The sequence below is a fragment of the Schistocerca nitens genome, chromosome 7, assembly GCF_023898315.1.
Source record: "Schistocerca nitens isolate TAMUIC-IGC-003100 chromosome 7, iqSchNite1.1, whole genome shotgun sequence".
Lineage (NCBI taxonomy): Eukaryota > Metazoa > Arthropoda > Insecta > Orthoptera > Acrididae > Schistocerca > Schistocerca nitens.
Genome location: NC_064620.1, coordinates 312,297,558 through 312,320,805, shown reverse-complemented (window position 1 = coordinate 312,320,805; position 23,248 = coordinate 312,297,558). Strand labels below are relative to the sequence as shown.

At 42.6% G+C, this 23,248-nt stretch overlaps 1 protein-coding gene across 1 annotated transcript in view; it reads left to right on the top strand.

The window, feature by feature from the left end:
* The window catches only part of LOC126194821 (trifunctional nucleotide phosphoesterase protein YfkN), a 202,068-nt gene that overhangs the window by 10,471 nt on the left and 168,349 nt on the right, over positions 1 to 23,248 (top strand). Inside the window, exon 4 of the mRNA XM_049933147.1 lies at positions 19,841 to 19,927. Within this exon, the coding sequence (XP_049789104.1) occupies positions 19,841 to 19,927 (87 nt within the window). The remainder of the gene's footprint in view (positions 1 to 19,840; positions 19,928 to 23,248) is intronic.

Here is a 23,248-nt window from a genome sequence, read left to right as displayed (position 1 = left end):
GAGCGGCGGCCTGTGACACACAAGGGCCGCAGGCAGCGACAATGTGTACTATTTCATAGTCGATGCCAGGCCAGTACACATGACGGCGCACCAGAGATTTTGTTCGAGACACTCCCCAGTGCCCTTGGTGAAGGATGCGCAAGACCGAAGCACGCAAAGACGCAGGTACTACAACACGCGGCGAAGCATTGTCAGTGGAAAGGAGGATAACACCATCCCTAGCCGTGAGGTGGTAGCGCAAAGCGTAGTAGTTCCGCAACGGATCAGAAGTCTTAGCGGACGGGCGATCTGGCCAACCGTTCTGAATACAGCGTAAAACCCGGGAGAGGGTAGGGTCAGAACCCGTAGCAGCCGCCAGCCAGTCCCCGGGGATGGGGAACACATCCACAACCAGTTGCTCGGCAACATCTAGGTGGAAACACAAAAGTTCGTCCCTATCGAATGCCAGATCAAGACCCATGGGAAGGCGAGATAGAGCATCAGCTTTTACATGTTGAGCCGTTCGCCGGAAATGAATCTCATAATTGAAACGAGACAAGTAAAGAGCTCAACGCTGGAGGTGGTGTGCAGCCTTGTCGGGAAGTGACGTTGATGGGTGAAACAAGGAAACAAGTGGTTTGTGATCCGTAACAAGATGAAATTTTGAGCCATAGAGAAAAACACCAAACTTATGAAGAGCATAAATAATGGCCAAAGCTTCTTTTTCGATTTGAGAATACTTTTGTTGGGCATCTGTGAGTGTTTTGGAGGCATAAGCAATGGGTTGTTGTGAACAGTCAGAAAACCGGTGCGCAAGGACTGCACCGACCCCGTATTGAGAGGCGTCCATGGCAAGAACAAGATGTTGGCCAGGTCGATAAGTAGCCAGGCACGGGGCCTGTTTCAGCGTAGTCTTCAATTTCTGGAAAGCCGCATCGCATGACACTGACCAGTGAAAAGGCACGTTTTTATGCAACAGGCGATGCAACGGCTGAGCCACCGAAGCCGCAGACGGTAAAAACTTGTGATAGTATGCTATTTTCTCCAAGAAGGCCTGCAGTTCCCTAACAGATGTAGGGCGAGGAAGGGCATCGATCGCAGCGACAGTTTGCTGAAGCGGACGAATACCATCCCGAGAGAGTTGAAACCCCAAGTATGTGATAGATGCCTCAAAAAATTTTGATTTCTGAAGATTACACTTAAGACCGGCAGTCTGTAAGACATGAAAAAGTGTGCGGAGATTTTGAAGATGTTCTTCAGTGGTGGAGCCAGTGACAACAATGTCGCCCATGTAATTGATACACCCAGGGACAGGGAGCAATAATTGTTCCAAGAATTGCTGAAAGAGAGCAGGGGTGCTAACAACCCCGAACGGCAAGCGTTGGTATTGATAGAGGCCGAAAGGCGTGTTAAGGACCAGAAACTGCTGGGAAGCAGCATCGAGAGGAAGTTGATGATAAGCTACTGACAGGTCAATTTTAGAAAAATACTGGCCTCCAGCAAGTTTAGTGAACAGTTCTTCAGGACGGGGCATAGGGTAAGTGTCGATGAGGCATTGAGCATTGGCAGTGGCTTTGAAATCGCCACAGAGACGAATATCACAATTTGGCTTAGCAACGACGACGACAGGAGAGGACCACTCACTGGAAGTGACAGGAAGCAAGACCCTTGAAGTAGTGAGATGATCCAGCTCCCCTTTTACCCGATCATGAAGGGCCACAGGAATGGGCCGAGCCCGAAAAAACTTAGGCCGAGCAGTGGGTTTGAGCGTCATATGAGCTTCAAAGTCATTTGCACGGCCTAACCCAGGAGAAAAAAGGGACGAAAATGTCGTCGACAAGGAATCCATTTGAGCTTAAGGAATAGCATCAGAGACGATATTGACAGAGTCATCTATGGAGAACCCAAAAACACGAAAGGCATCGAAACCAAAAAGATTATCTGCGTTACTCTGGTCGACCACAAATATGAGAACAGTGCGAACGATGGATTTATAAGATACCTCAGCATTAAATTGTCCTAAGAGAGAAATCTTCTGTTTATTGTACGTCCGTAATTGCCGAGTGACAGATGACAGGAGTGGAGAACCCAACTGAAGATACGTCTGAGAATTAATTATAGTGGCAGCAGAACGGTATCCACCTGCATGGAAACATCTCGACCAAGGATTTGGACAGTAAGGAATAACTTCCCTGAAAGGGAAGAAGTGCAATTGACAGACAACACAGAATCAGAATCAGCGTCATGTTCATGAACATCATGTATGCAGTCGGATTTGCAAACGGAAGACACATGACCTTTCTTTTTGCAGTTGTGACACACAGCCCAACGTTGGGGACAATCCTGGCGTGAATGTTTCGTAAAACACTGCGGACATGAAGGAAATTGCCGGGGGTTTTGCTGCAGTTTCTTAGCGGGTTGTTTACGGTTAGGCCAAGGCTGCGCGTGGGAGTGCACTGCGACCACTTCGGCCGGCTGGGACGTGCCGCAGACGTCGTCAACAGCGCACGGAGGTTGTATTTCCCCAACATCACCCCACGCCTCTATTTGCACCCCAGTGGCACGAGAAATTTCAAAAGACTGCACAATGGAGAGAACTTCATCTAGAGTCGGATTCGCCAACTGAAGGGCACGTTGCCAAACTTCTTTGTCGGGCGCCGACTGGATAATAGCACCCCGTACCATGGAATCGGATAGGATTCTTTGTGAACGTCAGTAACAAATTGACACTTTCGACTGAGGCCATGAAGTTCAGTAGCCCAAGCACGATAGGATTGATGTGGCTGTTTTTGACAATGATAAAAGGCAACACGAGAGGCTACCACATGTGTTTGCTTTTGAAAATAGACATACAGAAGTGAGCACATTTCAGCAAAGGACAAAGATGCAGGATCCTTCAAAGGAGCCAATTGCGACAACAACCGATACATTTGAGGTGAAATCCAGGAAAGGAACAAAGACTTACATGGTTGTTCGTCCGTGACATGAAATGCCAAGAAGTGCTGTCGAAGACGTTTTTCATAATCAGACCAGTCTTCCACCGTCTCGTCGTAAGGAGGAAAAGGAGGTATAGCCAACGACGAGAAACGCCCCGCATTTGACGCCGCGACGAAATCGCAAATCGCCGATGTTAGAAGCATTTGGCTGTTCGATGAGACCTTGCAATAGTTGCTCAACAGTAGCCATGAAAACCTGTGGGTCAACGGTGAAAAGGAAAAATCCCATCCTCGTCGCCAATTGTTATAACGTCGAGTTGAACACATATATTTCAAAACGACACAACACATATAAGTAACAGAGCAAGTTGACAAGCAATACATGTGAACATGGTAACATTTGAATGAACACTGAGTCCAAGTCTAGCGGCCGCTGCCTGGCTGGCCACTTAGGTGGCGCAGCTGCTGCATGGCTGGCAGACAGCGCCGCACGTAGAGGACGCGCGTAATTGCTCGGCGGCACTTTGAATGATCGGCGAGTCACAACAATATGAAGGATCCAGATGGTGCAGCCTGTGAAGAAGTCATTGAAGTGAAGCACATTGTGTTGGACAGCATGTTTAGCAACTGCATGGTGCAGCTGTCTCTTGGCCACTCATGCTAACAGACAGCTTACTAGTTGTCATGCCCATGTAGAAAGCAGCACAGAGGTGGCAGCTGAGTTTGTAGATCATGTGTCTACTATCACAGATAGCCCTGCGTTTGATGGTATAGGAGATGACTGTGTCCTTACTGGTGTAGGTGATAGTAGGAGAATGCATGGAACAGGTCTTGCATCTAGGTCTGTTGAAGGGATATGAGCCAAGAGAGAAGATTTTGGTAGCAGGGATGGATTAGGGATGGATAAGGATGTTACGTAGGTACAGAGGACGGCGGAATACCACTGTCAGAGGGATGGGAAGGATAGTAGATATGAGATTTCTCATTTCAGAGCATGACAAGGGGTAGTCGAAACCCTGGCAGAGAATCTAATTTAATTGCTTCAGTCCTGGGTCATTCTAAGTCACGAAGGGAGTGCTCCTTTGTGGCTGGATGGTGGGTATGAGGGAGGTGGTAGGTGACTGAAGAGGCAAGATTTGGGAGATCTGTTTCTGTACGAGGTTGAGGGGGTAATTTTGTTCTGTGGAGGTCTCAGTGTGACTCTTGGTATATTTGCAGAGGGTCTGCTCATTACTATAGATGCAATGAGCATCGCTGGGGTTTTAGGAAATAGTTATCTTTGTGTTACAGGTACTGCCCAGTAGGAAATTTCTTTTTATGTAATGTGACCAATGAAAAATACAAGTATTGTGTTTGAAACTGATATGAATCTCCTAATGATGAACACCTGCTCTCAAAATGTATTTTGATTGCTCAGTAGATTTAAAATTCCTGACTTTAGGCAGGCTTTTATTCAGAAATTTCTCACTTCATTCAGCAGAAAATCACTTTGAATAGTGTTTTTTTCCAGACATCATTATTGTGATGTTTTATTTGACACATTTCAATAAAGCTGATTTTATGTCTTCGTGAATCATCTTTCAGTGTGGCTGCTTTCATGTACAAATGGTGCTCAGAATACTGTACAAATAGTTTTTCAGAATCAACTTATACAGTCTTCCTAAATTATCTGTAGTTTATGTATGTATTTCAGTTTTGTATGGTGTATTAACATGTTTTGGTTGGAACTTGAAAATATCAAAGGGGTGGAAGGTTAGCAGTTAGTCAGGCTGGTGGCATCAGACTCTTGCTTGCACTGTGTGTAAAAATTCTGTCCTGCCCTTGCACTTTATGCCTTCTGTTAGGATTGTTGATAACCCAAGAAAAGATCTCTGCACTGCCATCTAGTACTATCTGTAGTTCACAGCAACAGTGTAACAGTGTGTTGTAACCCATGATATTTTCACTTGAAGCTATGTATACATATCTCTGCTGGCCTATTGTCAGCGCACTAAACCACTTTGAAATCATAATTTTCAGTAATAGAAATCATAGTGAAATATAAGAGAGGGTAAATCACATCAAATAAGTGTTTATTGTCTTTGCAAGAGAATAATTTAAATGATAGAAAATTCGTTATTTTCTCTTTATGATTACAGGGTGTTACAAAAAGGTACGGCCAAACTTTCAGGAAACATGCCTCACACACAAATAAAGAAAAGATGTTACGTGGACATGCGTCAGGAAACGCTTAATTTCCATGTTAGAGCTCATTTTAGTTTTGTCAGTATGTACTGTACTTCCTTGATTCACCGCCAGTTGGCCCAATTGAATGAAGGTAATGTTGACTTCGGTACTTGTGTTGACATGCAACTCATTGCTCTACAGTGCTAGCATCAAGCACATCAGTACGTAGCATCAACAGGTTAGTGTTCATCTCGAACATGATTTTGCAGTCAGTGCAATGTTTACAAATGCGGAGTTGGCAGATGCCCATTTGATGTATGGATTAGCGCGGGGCAATAGCCGTGGCGCGGTACATTTGTATCGAGACAGATTTCCAGAACGAAGGTGTCCCGACAGGAAGATGTTCGAAGCAATTGATCGGCGTCTTAGGGAGCACGGAACATTCCAGCCTATGACTCGCGACTGGGGAAGACCTAGAACGACGAGGACACCTGCAATGGACGAGGCAATTCTTCGTGCAGTTGACAATAACTCTAATGTCAGCATCAGAGAAGTTGCTGCTGTACAAGGTAACGTTGACCATGTCACTGTATGGAGAGTGCTACTGGAGAACCAGTTGTTTCCGTACCATGTACAGCATGTGCAGGCACTATCAGCAGCTGATTGGCCTCCACGAGTACACTTCTGCGAATGGTTCATCCAACAATGTGTCAATCCTCATTTCAGTGCAAATGTTCTCTTTACGGATGAGGCTTCATTCCAACGTGATCAAATTGTAAATTTTCACAATCAGCATGTGTGGGCTGACGAGAATCCGCACGAAATTGTGCAATCACGTCATAAACACAGATTTTCTGTGAACGTTTGGGCAGGCATTGTTGGTGATGTCTTGATAGGGCCCCATGTTCTTCCACCTACATTCAATGGAGCACGTTATCATGATTTCATACTGGATACTCTACCTGTGCTGCTAGAACATGTGCCTTTACAAGTACAACACAACATGTGGTTCATGCACGATGGAACTCCTGCACATTTCAGTCGAAGTGTTCGTACGCTTCTCAACAATAGATTCGGTGACCGATGGATTGGTAGAGGCGGACCAATTCCATGGCCTCCATGCTCTCCTGACCTCAACCCTCTTGACTTTCATTTGTGGGGGCATTTGAAAGCTATTGTCTACGCAACCCCGGTACCAAATGTAGAGACTGGTTCAAATGGCTCTGAGCACTATGTGACTTAACATCTATGGTCATCAGTCCCCTAGAACTTAGAACTACTTAAACCTAACTAACCTTAGGACATCACACAACACCCAGTCATCACGAGGCAGAGAAAATCACTGACCCCGCCGGGAATCGAACCCGGGCGCGGGAAGAGAGAACGCTACCGCACGACCACAAGCTGCAGACAATGTAGAGACTCTTCGTGATCGTATGTGGACGGCTGTGATACAATACGCCATTCTCCAGGGCTGCATCAGCGCATCAGGGATTCCATGCGACGGAGGGTGGATGCATGTATCCTCGCTAACGGAGGACATTTTGAACATTTCCTGGAACAAAGTGTTTGAAGTCACGCTGGTACGTTCTGTTGCTGTGTGTTTCCATTCCATGATTAATGTGATTTGAAGAGAAGTAATAAAATGAGCTCTAACATGGAAAGTAAGCGTTTACGGACACATGTCCACATAACATATTTTCTTTCCTTGTGTGTGAGGAATGTTTCCTGAAAGTTTGGCTGTACCTTTTTGTAACACCCTGTAGATATTACTAATGTATTGGCACTTTGTGAAGAGACAACAAATTTGCAATAAGGCAAAAGTTTGTCTCTCTATTTCTTGTAGAGTTAGGAAATTCTTTTGCAGCACAAGGCAACAACTGTAAAGAAACTGTTGCTTATCTGAGTCTTATCCTGTAGAGACCACCTACTCAGGAAAAATTTACATCACATGTCTATCCAACATCTGACAGATCCACAAGGAAATCTTTATAGCGATGTGTGAGAGCTTCAATATAGGTAGTAATCATTTGTACAATTTTATTTTTATTTTTGAAAAACAATGAAAACACTAAATAATAAAAAGTCTAATATTTAAAACTATGATCAAAACATAAATAGATAAACTAAGTTTCAGCGTTTCAAGTGACATCTCACTGAAATTTATTTTGTTAATTGTTTTCTGAATGTATTAAAAATCTGTCATGAAACTGCTCCTGGCAGGATGTTTTGAGGTCAATCTTAAATATGTTAAATGGAGGGCAATAGTTGGCATCAAGCAGTTATTCAACTTGCCATATTCTGAAGCTGTTTTGGTAGTTCAGGCTCATCCATTCTTCTTGTATACCATTTTTGTTGCATCCTCAGTGCTTTCCTTTAACGTCCATTCCCCCTCCTCCTACCTTGCCAAAGAGACATTGCTGGCTAGGCATGGTCCAAACCACAGCAAAAGTAAATGGAGTGTTGCCAACATCATGCCCATGTAGACTACAGAAGGAGAAGTTTGCAAAAAAGTAAAAACTGAGAAAAACCAGTCCCAAGCAATCAGATTGAGCAACACTGGTTTTCTCTCGTGGTTCTGATGATGACCATATAGAATTTGAGGATTATTCTCAGTCCCTCAACAAAAATCCCCTCTACCATAGGCACAACAGTTTGATGGAAAGAAACATTGCTAAAAACTAGTTATCATACTGTAGTGGAATTTAAACCTTTTTTTTGTCTACAGGAAACACACTGATGCTCCTGTGCTAAAGGACTGTGGTATCTGCAGAAAGGATGACTCAGTGGCATGAGGGCTACAGCTTGTGTGGCTATATTTTTCAACAATGCACACCACTTTGCACTTCAACTTTTTAACCAGGTTACAAGCAGTTGCTGAAGAAGTGCAAGCATTGCAATAGGTGACCATATGTTCCCTTTACTGATGTCTAATGAAGCTGTAGGCAGTGAGGTTCTGAACAGTACACAGCTCTTTCAGTCACTGCTGCTTTATGGAAACTACGTTGCACAGGATATGCTATTCAGCTCCACCACAACTTGCCCTAAGGTAGAGCTGTTGATAGCATAACTTAGAGAGTCTTCTGACATGGGGCAGATTACATCTTGCAACACTAAAAGTAAGTCATTATTTTTCATCTGTTTCTTGATACACTCTACAGTCCACATTGATGCTGCTTAGTGACAACTTGCCCTCAAATGATTGCGTCTTGATCTGGACATAACTAACAGATAAACGAATGCCTGGAAGGAAGCTGCCAAAATGGATGCTCAGCAAGGCTGAATGTGCACAGCCAACTGGCTGTGTTTGACAGTAAAGATGCAGTGCTGGAAGGGGTGGCTTACACATTGATTGTAATCCACCGAGCAGCCGGTACATCTGTTTCAAAGGATTCATGCCATGTATGAAGACCTGTGCTCTGGTGGAGTGGGATCTACCATCTTGCAATCGTAGGCAGACAGAGAGCTCTGTGTACGTTCCAATGCTAATGGGCTTATGAAAATCTTGCAGCCTCTCAGGTAGTGAGAGATAAAGTACAGCTGGATTATAAAGCAGAACAAGAAAAGATCATGGTTAGGTCTTTTAAAACCACTTATGATTGCTCTCAGTCCAAATCTAAGGAGGTGACATAGCCCTGACTAGTCTGAACATTTGCAGAATCGACTGCGAGCTGTGACCCAGCTGTGTCATCATCAAAAAGACATTACTTACAGTGAAAGTTAAGAACTGTGGTTGAAACGGTAAAAAATTTTGTGACTACCCTGTTAACACATGGGATCTGAATTCAGCATTATTTACGGTTCATAATAGCATCTGTTCACTGTGAGGTCCATTTCACCATTCAGTGTCTATTCACAGGGTTCACAGAAGGAAACCCCCCCCCCCTCCTCTGTTCAGTTGAATGTGAAAAAGTAGGACACTACACCAAATACCTCTTCTGAAACAAGGTGAGGACTGTAGTGAGGTGGTGCAGCAGTGAAGGCAATGGATTTGCATTTGGAAAGACTAGAGTTTGAGTCCTCATGTGGTCATGTAGATATAGGTTTTCCATTGTTTCCCTAAAATACATCAGGCAATCTGGAATTCCCCCCCCCCCCCCCCCCCCTCCTCTCCCCAATCCAAGCTTGAGCCATATTTAATGACTGACAACAACGGACATTAAATCTTAACAACCCTTTTTCTCTAACAATGGAAAATCCAGGATGGAATGTAACAATACCAGAGAAGGAAAGTTGCTACTCACCATATAGCGGAGATCCTGAGTCACGATAGGCACAATAAAAAGATTCACACAATTAAAGCTGTCTGCCATTAAGGCCTTTGTCAGCAGTAGACACACACACACACACACACACACACACACACACACATAAACGCAACTTGCACACACGTCTGCAGTCTCAGAGAGCTGAGACCACACTCCATGCACTAATAAATTAGCCTGTCCAGCTTTTCTGTACTTTCATCTCCAGCAAAGAATATTTGCTTTGTTTCAAAGCAATTATGGTGACTTCTTTCAGATTTTCTGATGCCTCATCAATTCTTCTCTTCACAGTTGTTTTTGATAATGGAGTTTTTTGTATTTTGTGTGCATTTTTCTTCAAACAAAGTGTTGCTTATTACTTTTGCTGTGAGTATAATAAATTCTTCTCCTGCAGTGTGAGCTAACTCCTTTTCAGTTAACAAAGAAAACTCATAAGAAACTCTTCTATTTAGTATGTTCTGTTTTGAAGCCTGTTCCATGGTGGATTTAGTCACAGAAAAATATTTTCTTGATCTGAAATAAATCAAGAGACTTTTGTATGCATTCAGGACCTTTAGATGAGGGATGCATTTTGAGTTACAATAGTTTCATACATTTGTTGTTGCTCATACAGTGTTTTGAAACAAATCACACATTGAGGCATTTGCTCTCCCACTCAGCACCAGAATACACAATCTAGAGTTTAAAAAAAAAAAATGGTGACTGTATTTATGAAAATATGTTTGTCTTCTTCACTATTTTGATATTACTTGGACTCAACATTCCCACAACTTACAAAATCTGATGTGGAGGTTCCTTCATCACTTGACTGCTTTGTCTTACGGCAAGTCCCATCCCAAACCAAGCGTCCATATTGATGTAAATTATCTGTAACTAATAACAGCAGGTACAACTCTTGTGATATGAGACACAGTCCTTGACTGAAAGTGGATTTACACACATATAGGATGCCACAGTGCCATGACTGTCCCGTGATTACACCAATGTAGTTGGAAATATTGTTCTAGGAATTTAAAAGGTTGTGTTCGTACTCATCTGTGGTGTGACAGTGCAAACAGTGCTCTTGCCATCATTGCCATTTGGGACGCAGTGTGATTGTGACTGCATAGACTGTCTCGGCATGCCTCACGGATGACCCACATTTGCACTGAGCGCAACCTATCCGCAGCCCCTGTTCATTTCTCTACTCTGAGATTCCTGCAGGTCAGACATACTTGTACATCTGCACTGAAGAAGGTGTACTCCTTGTCCAATTAGGTGACTCAGTTATATGAATGTGTGGTCCAAAATAGCAGACACCACACATTCATATAATTGATTAGCCAAGATGAGCAATGGATCCTTCTTCTTCAGTGCCGATGCACAGGTACGTCTGATCTCCAGCGGGAATCTCAGAGTAGCGAACATGGAGGAAATGGACAGGGATAGCTGGCACTTCGTAAGAATGTGGGTCGGCCGTGAGGCGTGCCGAATTAGTCTGCACAGTTGCAGTTATACTGTGTACCTGAAGGTGCAGTGTTTAACACACCTGCCTATTAAGCAGGAGATCCTGGGTTTGAATCCCGGTGCAGTACACATTTGTGCTCGCCACCACTGATCCCACGTAATGTCCCGATGCAGCTGATATTCCCTTCCCTTCCCTTCCCTTCCCTTCCCTTCCCTTCCCTTCCCTTTCCACCCCCTCCGCCTTCAGTTTACATATAATGTATCACAGTTGTGGATTCCGCAAGGTGTCTGTTTTTTCAAACATGTCCGAAAGAACGGAACTATGCATTCATATAATCCATACAATTTCCATTATGTCTCTGCAATTACCAAATCTCTTTAAAACTGTGCCTGCACACAGAAAATGCTGATGTTAATGCACCCTCTCTTGCAGTTTTGTATAAAACTATTGGAGACAGCGAGTGACACCAGAGGTGTTGGATGTCAGCTATAAGAATGCGTGTGTTATGTAGATTGACTTCTCAATGTACTCTGAAAATTTGCCTGTGAAACACTAATTCCTTCCTTCCTTCCTAATTCCTTCCTTCCTGTTGTGTGTGGATATTAAAAGAGCAAATTGACGGGAGACATCCTTGTGAACAATTGTGACCGAGAAACTCCCAATTCAGCAAATTATAAGCAGATTATGATATTTTAAGCATCTATGTCATAAGCAGCTATCCAAGGTCACACATCAGCCCTGTTGCACAGCGTATAAGGGTACGTGCTTCAAGCTGCCTGGTGGCACATGATATTGGTAATTTTCAACATTTAAAAAAGAGAGAGAGACTGGCAGTCTGTCTTACTAGCTTATTTTGACGTTTTCTTTCTGTGTGAGAAAAAACAGGACAGGTTTCAACATAACAAAATGGATCATTTCCTTGTGGGTGTTATTGTACAGTGACTGGGCATTTCAACTTTTATTTCATTCTATACTTGCAGATCATGATGGCTGACGAGTGAAATCCCAGAAGCTCCTGACAATTTTTATTTTGTCTTCAGCTCTCGATCAGTGTTCACGGCCCAGTGTCACACTGTCGGTGGCCCAGTGCCCCACTGCGTGGCCCCCTTTGGATTAGGAACCACTGAGTTATGCATTCTGTTAATCAGTGTAAGATGGATTCATGGGCTGCACCTTTTAACATTCCTGCACATGTGCTTCATTCTCACATTGTCCTTTCATATCATCATAATTGGATAGTTGTGTTTACCAGAACAATAATGTTTTTGACAACATTACTGCATGTAGCAGTAAACAAGTAATGAATCGCCAATGTGCTGCTTGTGTGTGGCAAAGTTCATGATAATTGCAAAGTTACATTTCCCCAACATGAGTATTTTCCATCATTCAAAGCTTGCAGCTAGTGAGAGAAGACAATGGAGACTGTAAAACTGCAAGTTCATACTATTTTTTTCTTTCCCAGAATTTTGTCAAAATTGTAACTTGTACATACAGCAAAGTTCATTTTATATACGAGGTGCATTCAGGTTCTAAGGCCTCTGAATTTTTTTCTAATTAACTTCTCACCCGAAATCGATGAAACTGGCGTTACTTCTCGACGTAATCGCCCTGCAGACATACACATTTTTCACAACGCTGACGCCATGATTCCATGGCAGCAGCGAAGGCTTCTTTAGGAGTCTGTTTTGACCACTGGAAAATCGCTGAGTCAATAGCAGCACGGCTGGTGAATGTGCGGCCACGGAGAGTGCCTTTCATTGTTGGAAAAAGCCAAAAGTCACTAGGAGCCAGGTCAGGTGAGTAGGGAGCATGAGGAATCACTTCAAAGTTGTTATCACGGAGAAACTGTTGCGTAACGTTAGCTCGATGTGCGGGTGCGTTGTCTTGGTGAAACAGCACACGCGCAGCCCTTCCCGGAAGTTTTTGTTGCAGTGCAGGAAGGAATTTGTTCTTCAAAACATTTTCGTAGGATGCACCTGTTACCGTAGTGCCCTTTGGAACACAATGGGTAAGGACTACGCCCTCGCTGTCCCAGAACATGGACACCATCATTTTTTCAGCACTGGCAGTTACCCGACATTTTTTTGGTGGCGGTGAATCTGTGTGCTTCCATTTTGCTGACTGGCGCTTTGTTTCTGGATTGAAAAATGGCATCCACGTCTCATCCATTGTCACAACCGACGAAAAGAAAGTCCCATTCATGCTGTCGTTGCGCGTTAACATTGCTTGGCGACATGCCACACGGGCAGCCATGTGGTCGTCTGTCAGCATTCGTGGCACCCACCTGGATGACACTTTTCGCATTTTCAGGTCGTCATGCAGGATTGTGTGCACAGAACCCACAGAAATGCCAACTCTGGAGGCGATCTGTTCAACAGTCATTCGGCGATCCCCCAAAACAATTCTCTCCACTTTCTCGATCATGTCGTCAGACCGGCTTGTGCGAGCCTGAGGTTGTTTTGGTTTGTTGTCACACGATGGTCTGCCTTCATTAAACTGTCGCATCCACGAACGCACTTTCGACACATCCATAACTCCGTCACCACATGTCTCCTTCAACTGTCGATGAATTTCAATTGGTTTCACACCACGCAAATTCAGAAAACGAATGATTGCACGCTGTTCAAGTAAGGAAAACGTCGCCATTTTAAGTATTTAAAACAGTTCTCATTCTTGCTGCTGGCGGTAAAATTCCATCTGCCATACGGTGCTGCCATCTGTGGGACGTATTGACAATGAACGCGGCCTCATTTTAAAACAATGCGCATGTTTCTATCTCTTTCCAGTCCGGAGAAAAAAAATCGGAGGCCTTAGAACTTGAATGCACCTCGTACTTATTACATTTACCTGTATAGACAGTAGTGTTGTGTGGTACTGAGAAATTTTCTGTCCATACAGTAGGCCTTCTGAATGCATTGCACAGTCAGTGCATTCACGTCAGTTGTGCATATGCTATCAACCCTGATTATTCACTGCCTCATGATACGCCAATTGAAGCACCTTCATTGCCAGGTCCAATGAATTTTGGTTGACTAATACCATGTGTAGGAACTGCGAGGGATAGTTGTTGAGGACCACTGATGATGAGTACAGTTTTTGCAATGTTATTTCCAGCCACAGTTCTGGGCTTGGGTGCTGTTTACTGATGAATGCACATTCACTCAAGATGGTATTGTGAATTGCATGACACTTGTCTTTAGCAACCAAAAATTCATGTGTCCGTTATCATATTATTGGGTCATATCTAATGCCAACAAGACTTACAAAACCAATTTACCATTTATTTCAGAGATGGTTTTCCTTTCCTATTGGACAAGGTACAATTACAGCTCATCACATAACAAGAAGCAGCCAGTTCTGATGCAGATATACTGCACCATTTGGATTTCACATAGACAAATCAGTTGATTGACACACACACACACACACACACACACACACACACACACACACACACTGTAGTATTACTAATGAAAATGGCCCTTAAGTATAGTTACTAAACACAGTTTCCCAAAATTCCTTCACTAAAGGAGAAGTAGTAAATGTTCCAAAATCCGAATCAAGAGCTGCTGCCAACATGGGTTACTTAGCAGTGGATATCCTCTGTGTTGTGAAGCAGCTTGACTCACTCAATAGGGGCAAGTCCTCCGGTATCACATATGGCAGCTCGCTCAACAAAACATCTGTACCTAAAGACTCGATAGTTGCACAGATCTCACCAATAATCAAGAAAGGAAATATGATAAGCCACTGAATTCAAACCTATATCACTATCGCTAGTTTGCTGTAGGGTTTTGGAACATAAACTGTGGTTGATCATTTTGAATTATGTCGAAGGAAACATTTTATTGATAAATAGATGGCATGGATTCAGAAAATATCTTTTCATATTTTTGGGCCACAATCATGTAATAATGTTTGAGTGATATTTCTGCCATTTGACTTAAAGCTTCTTTATTTTATATCACTCTCATGATTTTGGCCTTAAGCCATTATCAAGTACAACTATGTTGGGGATAAGTAAACTCTGTTAAGTGAAATCACCATCAAGATCCATACAGCAAACAGGTAGAAAACAAGTTTTCCAAGTATAAAACAACTGAGCCACAGAATGAACACCGGTACAATAATTATATGTGCAGTGAACATAGCCCAAATTATATACTATGGAAGTTCAATAGAGCTTAACGATGACTTCACTCTTCAAAGTCTAATTATACCCAACATTGTTATATTTGATAATGGCTTAAGGCCAAAATCATGATAGTAATATAAAATAAAGAAGTTGTTCAGTCAAATGGTGGAAATATTCAAACATTAGAAAATATAATTATTGTAAAATACAACTAGCTCTCTATTCACCCTACATAATAGTGCTATAAACAGGGGATCTCAAATTGATTCCAGAAGATTTCCAGAAGGCTTTTGTCACTGTTCCTTGGAAGCAACTTCTAATCAAATTGTGTATCGTCTCAGCTGGATTCATGATTTCCTGTCGAAAAGGTCACAGTTCATAGTAACTGATGGAAAGTCATCCAGTAAAACAGAAATTAAATGTGATGTTCCCCAAGCTAGTGTTATAGGCTTTCTGCTGTCTCTAATCTGTATAAATGATATGGTCTGAGCAGAGCTTGTATGTGCTGTATCACTTTGAACTTCTAGTTTGGAATGCAGGTGTGAGACCATATATGGCACTCCTTCTGTATATGAGGCCACACGAAACCATGTGTTACTAGTGCCCTCATAGTGGAGTCCTGGTAGGGTCGGTACGTACAGCCACTCTCGGTCCACTGCAGTATATCAGCTCTTCATTGTCTTCCAGTGGCAAGCCACACAAATGCTGGGATATTTTGTGTCTGAGCAGCTCCTCATCTTCATTTTGTACTGTCACCAGCTTGGTGAAATCCACTGGTGTGGAAAAGCCTTCCACTCTAGATAAAGCATTAGTGGTGACTTTTCTTTGAACTGCTTACGTGCCAAATGTCCGTTGTAAACTGTGAATTAAAATTTTGTTGCCTGATTCGCATTGGGGGATAGTTACTTCACAGCTGCAAAAATGCAAAAGTTAGTGGCCAGTGGTCTGTATATATAGTGATTACATGTCTAACCATCATGAACCAGAAGTATTTAACTGCTTCATAAAGTGCTAAAAGTTCAGTGTAGATTGGCAGCCACGAGCATTGCTACTGTGATCTTTGTGGAGACCAAGCAGTTCTAGGCACTTCAGTCCAGAACCACACTGCTGCTGCGGTCGCAGGTTTGAATCCTGCCTCGGGCATGGATGTGTGTGATGTCCTTAGGTTAGTTAGGTTTAAGTAGTTCTAAGTCTAGGTGACTGATGCCCTCAGAAGTTAAGTCCCATAGTGCTCAGAGCCATTTGAACCATCTTTGTGCAGAAGTAACCATAAGACTGCCAGTACCCATTAATATTCTGTTGTAGCATGACACTGATCGTGCGGATTGTGGCATCTGAGAAAATCATTAGCAGGGCATCAGCAATTGCGTGCACAAGTCCTGTGTGGCATCTGAGAAAATCATTAGCAGGGCATCAGCAATTGCGTGCACAAGTCCTAGAGGGTGGCTGGCTTGGAATTTGTCTGGCAGGCTTCAGATGCTGCCTGTAGTTCATCAGTCCAAGTGACAGGTATGGAACCACACACTGCGGGGTTGGAGAGGATTGCATGGAGTGGCACCTGTGTCTCAGCAGCTCAGGGTAAAAAACATGGTAAAAGTTTATCATCCCAAGGTACCAACACACTTCGCACACCATTTTTAGGGCAGTTTAAGTTGTAATTGTGGTAATGCACTCAGCATATGTACTGATCACTACATTGACACTGACAACACATTTAGCCAGGTTTATAAGGTTTCTATAGTCACCAAGTGTTTGGAATACTAAGTGCAAATATCTTTTGTGTTCTTCTGAGTATGACACTGCTAACGACACATAACTAGTGTACGTGAAACAGAAGTCCATTACCACAAAACTTCATTGATGAAGGGCTAAAAAGTGTGTGCAGCATTCCTTAGGCCATATGACATCTATAGAAATTCAAATAGTCTACAGGGCGCAGTTATTGTCACAAGTATTTGATTATAGGCTTTTACTAGATCCAGCATTGAAAAAACAGTGCAGCCCACCATTTATCATGCAAAATCTCCAAAAGTGCACAAGATACTGGTTGGCAATTGTCAGAGTGTTGAGTCCATTATAGTCACCACAAGGATGACAGCCAAATGATTGCTTAGGTGCAGGTGGAGGAAAGAAGTTCATTTGCTTTCTGATGGTCATGCCATAACTGCTTGGATCATAGTGATGAATTCTGCTTTTGCAATGTGAAGTTTGTTGGGCACCCACTGTCTGCGCACCTAGAAAACAAGAGAACCTGGTGTAGTCCTGATGTGATGCACTATTGTGTGGCAGGGCTATGATGGCACTCCGGCAGATCGTGTGGCTGATAGGGACAAGTGTAGCAGGCACACCAGTGGCAGTGATGCAGTGAGGAAGCCTACCGAAAGACTTCTGCACTATGGCATCCAACCTACAGTGATTTAACCCAATCCAAAATAGAAGCATGCCACACATCCAGGATGGGGTCATAAGAGAACTGGAAATCCAGTCTAACCAATGTTCAAATTTAAAGTCATGAGCCCACATGTAGAGCTAACCATTTGCAGCTGATAAATCATGATTTACACATAGTCGCAGTTGCCAAAGCAGGCACCTGGGGAACACACATACATACAACCTGCCATCAGAAACTGCATCTCAGTTACCACTAAATGACACAATAATTGCACAGGCTGCTGCAGCTGGCTGGTGGCTGCTGGCACTGGTGGGTGTGGGAGGCTGCTGTTTGTATTCCCTTGCAGGAATACGGCAGTGTAGATGAAGATCTGCATCTACATGTGCTGTTGCCAAGTGGTGGTGGTAAAAGCATTTGTTCCATTTTGGTGAGTGCGAAGAGCCCACCCTACGTTAGCCATGTGATGGCATGCAAACTCGTTTGTATATGCCGAGGTCTGTGACCCGTCATTTCATCTCACCGAACTGCAAGGTGATGTCGTGCAGTCTCTCTCTGGAGGGTGTTGTAGTTAATAGCTGTTCACCTCTTGCATTGCTGAGAGCATGGTATGATGCATCTCCAACAAATGTGAGATCCATACGGGTCAAAGGAGTGGATCCAGAACCGCTGATCTGGCCAAGGTGCGAAGATGTTATAGAAACTGTGACAGTTTCTTGTCACCAATTTCCTCCCTGTGCAACAATTATTCTAAGCATTGCGAGTTAGTGAGGGAAACCTACCGAATGAGCTCGCCTAAACCTTGTACTTTCCAGTCACTATTCCACTAACCTTGTGGTGGACCGGCTATCCAGTAGTGCCGCCACATATGCCTATTTATCGCAGTGGTGATGAAATCATTCTATGTGTGTGAACCACGGTGACAGACAATTGTCTAGAGGGTTGGTGCTTTAAGTGCCATGCAGTTCACTTACATTGCTGGGACAGTCCCAGAGGGTGGCAGCGGATGATAAGACTCAGTGAACTTGCAGCTGCAGGCTGTAGAACAGGTGTTGGCTGCTGGTGGGATGCCAGCAGACAACGCCAGGGTGCCTGGACACCAACTTTCATGGATGTACGACTGTGGCAACACCTGTAGTTGCACCATAGGTTGTCCCTCTGTTTGTAGTTGCTCCTAATGTCGCTGTTGCAGTGTGTGGATCTCTTCCGTGTGCTGCTGTGGTTTTATCAGTTATTGCTGGTGTTATCATTGTTGCTCTAATTGTTCCATTTGTTGTTGTTGTTGTTGTTGTTGTTGTTGTTGTAACTGCTCCTTAATACTTCTGTTGGAGTCATCAGTATGGAAGTACTTAATAAACAATACACTTTGCCTAGAGATAAGACTCTTTACTGCCTTGTAGAACAAGATGATGAATAACTACTATCACATATATTATTACCATCCCACTGGTTATTTCATGTAACACATGTTGACAATGGCACAAAATCCAATCCTTTGGCCACGACAGATAGTGATCTACTGACTGCTGTATATTCATGGTGTTGCCAGTAGATAGGTTCAGAGTGACCTGTGAGATCACTATAGAAGCTTGGAAGTCACTATTCTCAATCTTCAAATATCCCACAGTGCAGAATGTATCCACTTCTGGACAGGGGTTCTGTCTTGAAAAATGCCAAAACTATTGTCCTACATATTTTACTAATCATTGTTCATGTTTTTTTTTATGCACACTGTATATTTGCTTAATGGTCTCAAAAGCAATAATGAGGTGTTAGGTTTTCATTTAGCATAGTTATCACCATAATCACATTCGTAGTATCTCACAGTGATGTCGAAGGACTCATTTGCTGTGCAGATGTGATACATCTTCACAGTGAAAGTATGGTTGTAAGCTGACTATTTGTGTGATAGGCTTTTACATACATTTTAATCTATATTTAAATACCACTACTACTTTGTATTAAATAGTTGTACAGAAGTGAAGGGCACAAAACTTACAGATCAACTGTGTGGAATTTTGTGGCTAAATTGTAGAACAACATCCATCTGTGCTTGTTTCTTGAATAAGAATTTATTGCCAATCTCTTCTTCTACAGCACTCTTAACCATTCTGCCAACTTCATTTGTTTATTTTTTCATAATCCACAGTTCATGATTTAGTCATCTGTGTTGCTGGCTGTGGATTGTGGGGTCCTGGGTTTGATTCCAGAGTGGGTCACATATTTTCTTTGTTTGGGCATCTGCATGTTTATGTTGTCCTAATTATTTCTTCTCATCTTCATTGACATCCAAGCCACTAGTGTCAAATAGAAAGACTTGCACCAGGCAGCCGAACGACCCCAGATGGGATCCCCTGGCCAATAATGCCACACGATCATTTCATTTTCATTGTTTCATATCAATCTACAGTCTTCCCGTTAAGTAATATTTTTTTGTTTTTATTGTTATTCATAAATCTGACAAAATTTTGTACTTATACAGTGTGGTAATGTTTACAAATTGTATAATGACTTTTCTTTCAGTGAGTTCCTTCACAAAAGGAGAGCAGATGGTTCCAGTCCTGAACGAGTGTGGCACACATTGTGCTGTATTTGGAAACCATGATTTTGGTAATTTAAATTAATGCTTGTTGAGATGCTAAATTTTACAGTACTAGTAGAACTTAGTGTAAAGCTACCTACCACAGGAGTAATTGTGAGGAAGATAATTTATTTAATTGATATTAACAGGAATGATAATTTACTGGTCTACAAACTTTTACAGTTTTGGGAACTTCATTGATTAAACACAAACCCCAAAGTAAGTACCAATAATATTGTGTTGTTCAAGCAATGTAAGTTTTTACACCAAACAAGGCGTATGAACACCGTAATCATTAAAAATTACTCAGTGAATGAATGGCTATTTTGAGCAGCAGTGTCTCCAGCTTTTCACCTTGACAGTTCCTAGATAAATAAAATGTTATCTATATAGTAGCCACATTAACTGTTGTTTTAGCTTTCCAGAATTATTTTCCACCATATTCATATTTGTAAAATGAAATTTGATTGCCCCAACTTGTCTCTTGGCCCTGGTATTATATGCAGAGCCTTTACTTTTATCTCTTTGGGGAAAAAATTATTAGCAAAAGTTACGATGAGGGAAAGTACTAAGTGTCTGAAAGCAGCTTGGAATTAATAATCATTATTTTGAAACTGGAACATGTTCACTGTCATCTTTATGTTGATGTATGTAATTCCCTTTGACTACTCTCTTTATCTACCTGTACTATATTTGGAAAGTTCATCTGAAGATAGAGAGACTGGGAGCAAATAAAACTGGATAAATGAATATAAAAAAATTATTAAAAAAGCAGTGGGGTGTTAATGTGAGCCGGTCAAAGGTACATTGCAAAGAAGCAACAGTTTTCTGAAAACAAAAACTGGAATTAATCTTGTTTAACATGTTGACCAACATACGGCCATTGGTTGTCACAACAGAATCACATGCCTGACACCATAAGGCCGGTGGCAGCCACAGCAGAGCTTTATGCCTAATGCTATGTGCCTGGCCTGGCAGTGAAACATCTGTAACTAAGCGTGCAGCAGTCAACATGTTCGTGTAAAATACCAACTGTAGATTTTTTTTTTGTTCTGTTATTTTGATGGATTAAATGTGAGCAGAAACAAAATGAAACCACATGTCTGTCACATAAGAATAAAACGATAAAACTGCAGTGGTGTTACCTCTCAGAAAGTTGTACTTTGTGTAACGAGATAGGAAAAGTCTTCTGTTTGTTGGGAGCCTCCGTGCTGACACCATGGAATTTTCATTTGCAGATAATATCTTTTCCATAATTTATAGCAAATTTAAATATTAATAAGCTACATTCAATAAAATTAAGTTATACACAAATAAATCCAGAATACATGTGATGAAATTTGAGAATAGAACTTACTCTAAAATAATTGTGATGGGGATATGGCAGTACATGTGAAGAAGTAATGGGTCATGGGGATTCACTCCCATTATGGGCACAAGGCCATAGGCAAACAGTTCATTATCAACAAAAGTGTCCAGTGTTTTACTTAACATTCTCGTTTTTTTTTTTTTTTTTTTTTTTTTTTTTGGGGGGGGGGGGGGGGTACCTGAGGTATCAGAGATGGCTGTTGTAACACTGTTCACGTTTACGTCGCACTTCACTTAGCGTAGACCGGGACTGTGTCCTAGGCATGCCCGATGTTGACTGACTGGGCACGGCCCGTGCTGCTGGAGTTGTTGTTGTTGTTGTTCTTGTTGTTACGCCGGCAGAGGTCACATCCGAATTCTCGCGTGCCCTCTGGTGGACGGGACTCTACTTGCGGCAACTACCGCCCGTGACGCGCCGTGCCAATGTGCGCCTCCCGTGATCTTTCTGGTGGCTACTACAATGGCTGTTCCATGTAGCTTATGATAGTTAAAATCTTCTCGTAGGGAGCAGTCAAGTCCTTCAACTACAGCACCAACTTCCCACAGGCAGAAACAGGAAAAGGGGGGAAAAGGAGAACATTGCCAGTAAGGATCCTGTGCATGTCTTAATGAAGATAAACTGCTGGACACTCCTATTCTGTGATGCTGTGCCTTCCATTAGAAAGATGATCTTAGTTACATGGCTGAATGTGAAATGGAAGAGTTTCTAAATGATGCACACAGTCATTACACATCCTCTACCCACTGATATACAGCTATCTTTGGTATCGATGCATGTATCTTTCAGTCACAATGTGAGTGATTTGTGTCTCTGTTTGAGGCCTGTGAATAAAACTGTAATAGTGTTAAGAGTGGAGTGTACTTAACAAGACAAAAATGACAAGGTGGAGTTGTTCTGCAGCTATTGGAATGTAATGGAAATAGGCTGAGAGTTCACTGTTAGATCATTTTTATGCATTAGCAGCCATTCCAGAAGTATTGCAAAGTGGAATGTTAGGCTCAACCATTCAGCAGTGTCAGAACAAAATAGAAGTAGGCAGGATAAAGTAATATACAGTAATAAGGTAAGCAGAGTTCACAAGATTAATCCAAAGTTTATACCAAGACAGTACACAGTTCTTTGATTACCACACAGTTTGAAGAAGCAAGAGATATTGATGCTGGTAGATGAGAACATGAACCAGGCCATTTTAGACTGACCTTGCCTTTTTAAAATCTTAATCTTCTCATGTGGCTAATGCCATTGGCCAGCTTCAGCTGGTGGTTGTGCCAGTGTTTGTACTTTGGTGAATGTGCCTTCTAGTGGGCATGTCCCCAAGATGCGGACCTGCGCTCATAATACCATGGTGGTGGTAATGCATTAGATATGCCACAACAAATACTTGTTAAGCTGAATCTTCCTGGAAGATTAAAACTGTGTGCCAGACCAAGACTTAAATTTGGGACATTTGCCTTTTGTGGACAAGTCCTCTACAGACTGAGCTACCCAAGCGCATTTCATGACCTGTCCTCACAACTTAACTTCTGCCGATATATCAGCACACACTGCACTGCAGAGAGAAAATTCATTCTAAATATTAAGCTATCTGAATACTTGATTTTCTTTTCCTCCTCCTCCTCCTCCTCCTCCTTCTCCTCCTCCATTTTGTTCGCTACCCCTCTACCTTGTCATTTTCCCTTCATGGAGCTTTAGCTTTTCAGGCTTGTACCATAATCTGCCTTTGTTATAACATCAAGTTTAACAAATATATTTCAGAACGACACAACACATATAAGTCACAGAGTAAGTTGACAAGCAAGACATGCGTACATGTTAGCATTCGAACGAGCACTGAGTCCCAGTCTAGCGGCCGCTTAGGTGGCGCAGCTGCTGCATGGCTGGCAGACAGCGCCGCACGTAGAGGACGCGCGTAATTGTGCGGCAGTGCTTTGAATGATCGGCGAGTCACAACACTTTTCCCCCCTTTGAAATTTGTTGCACT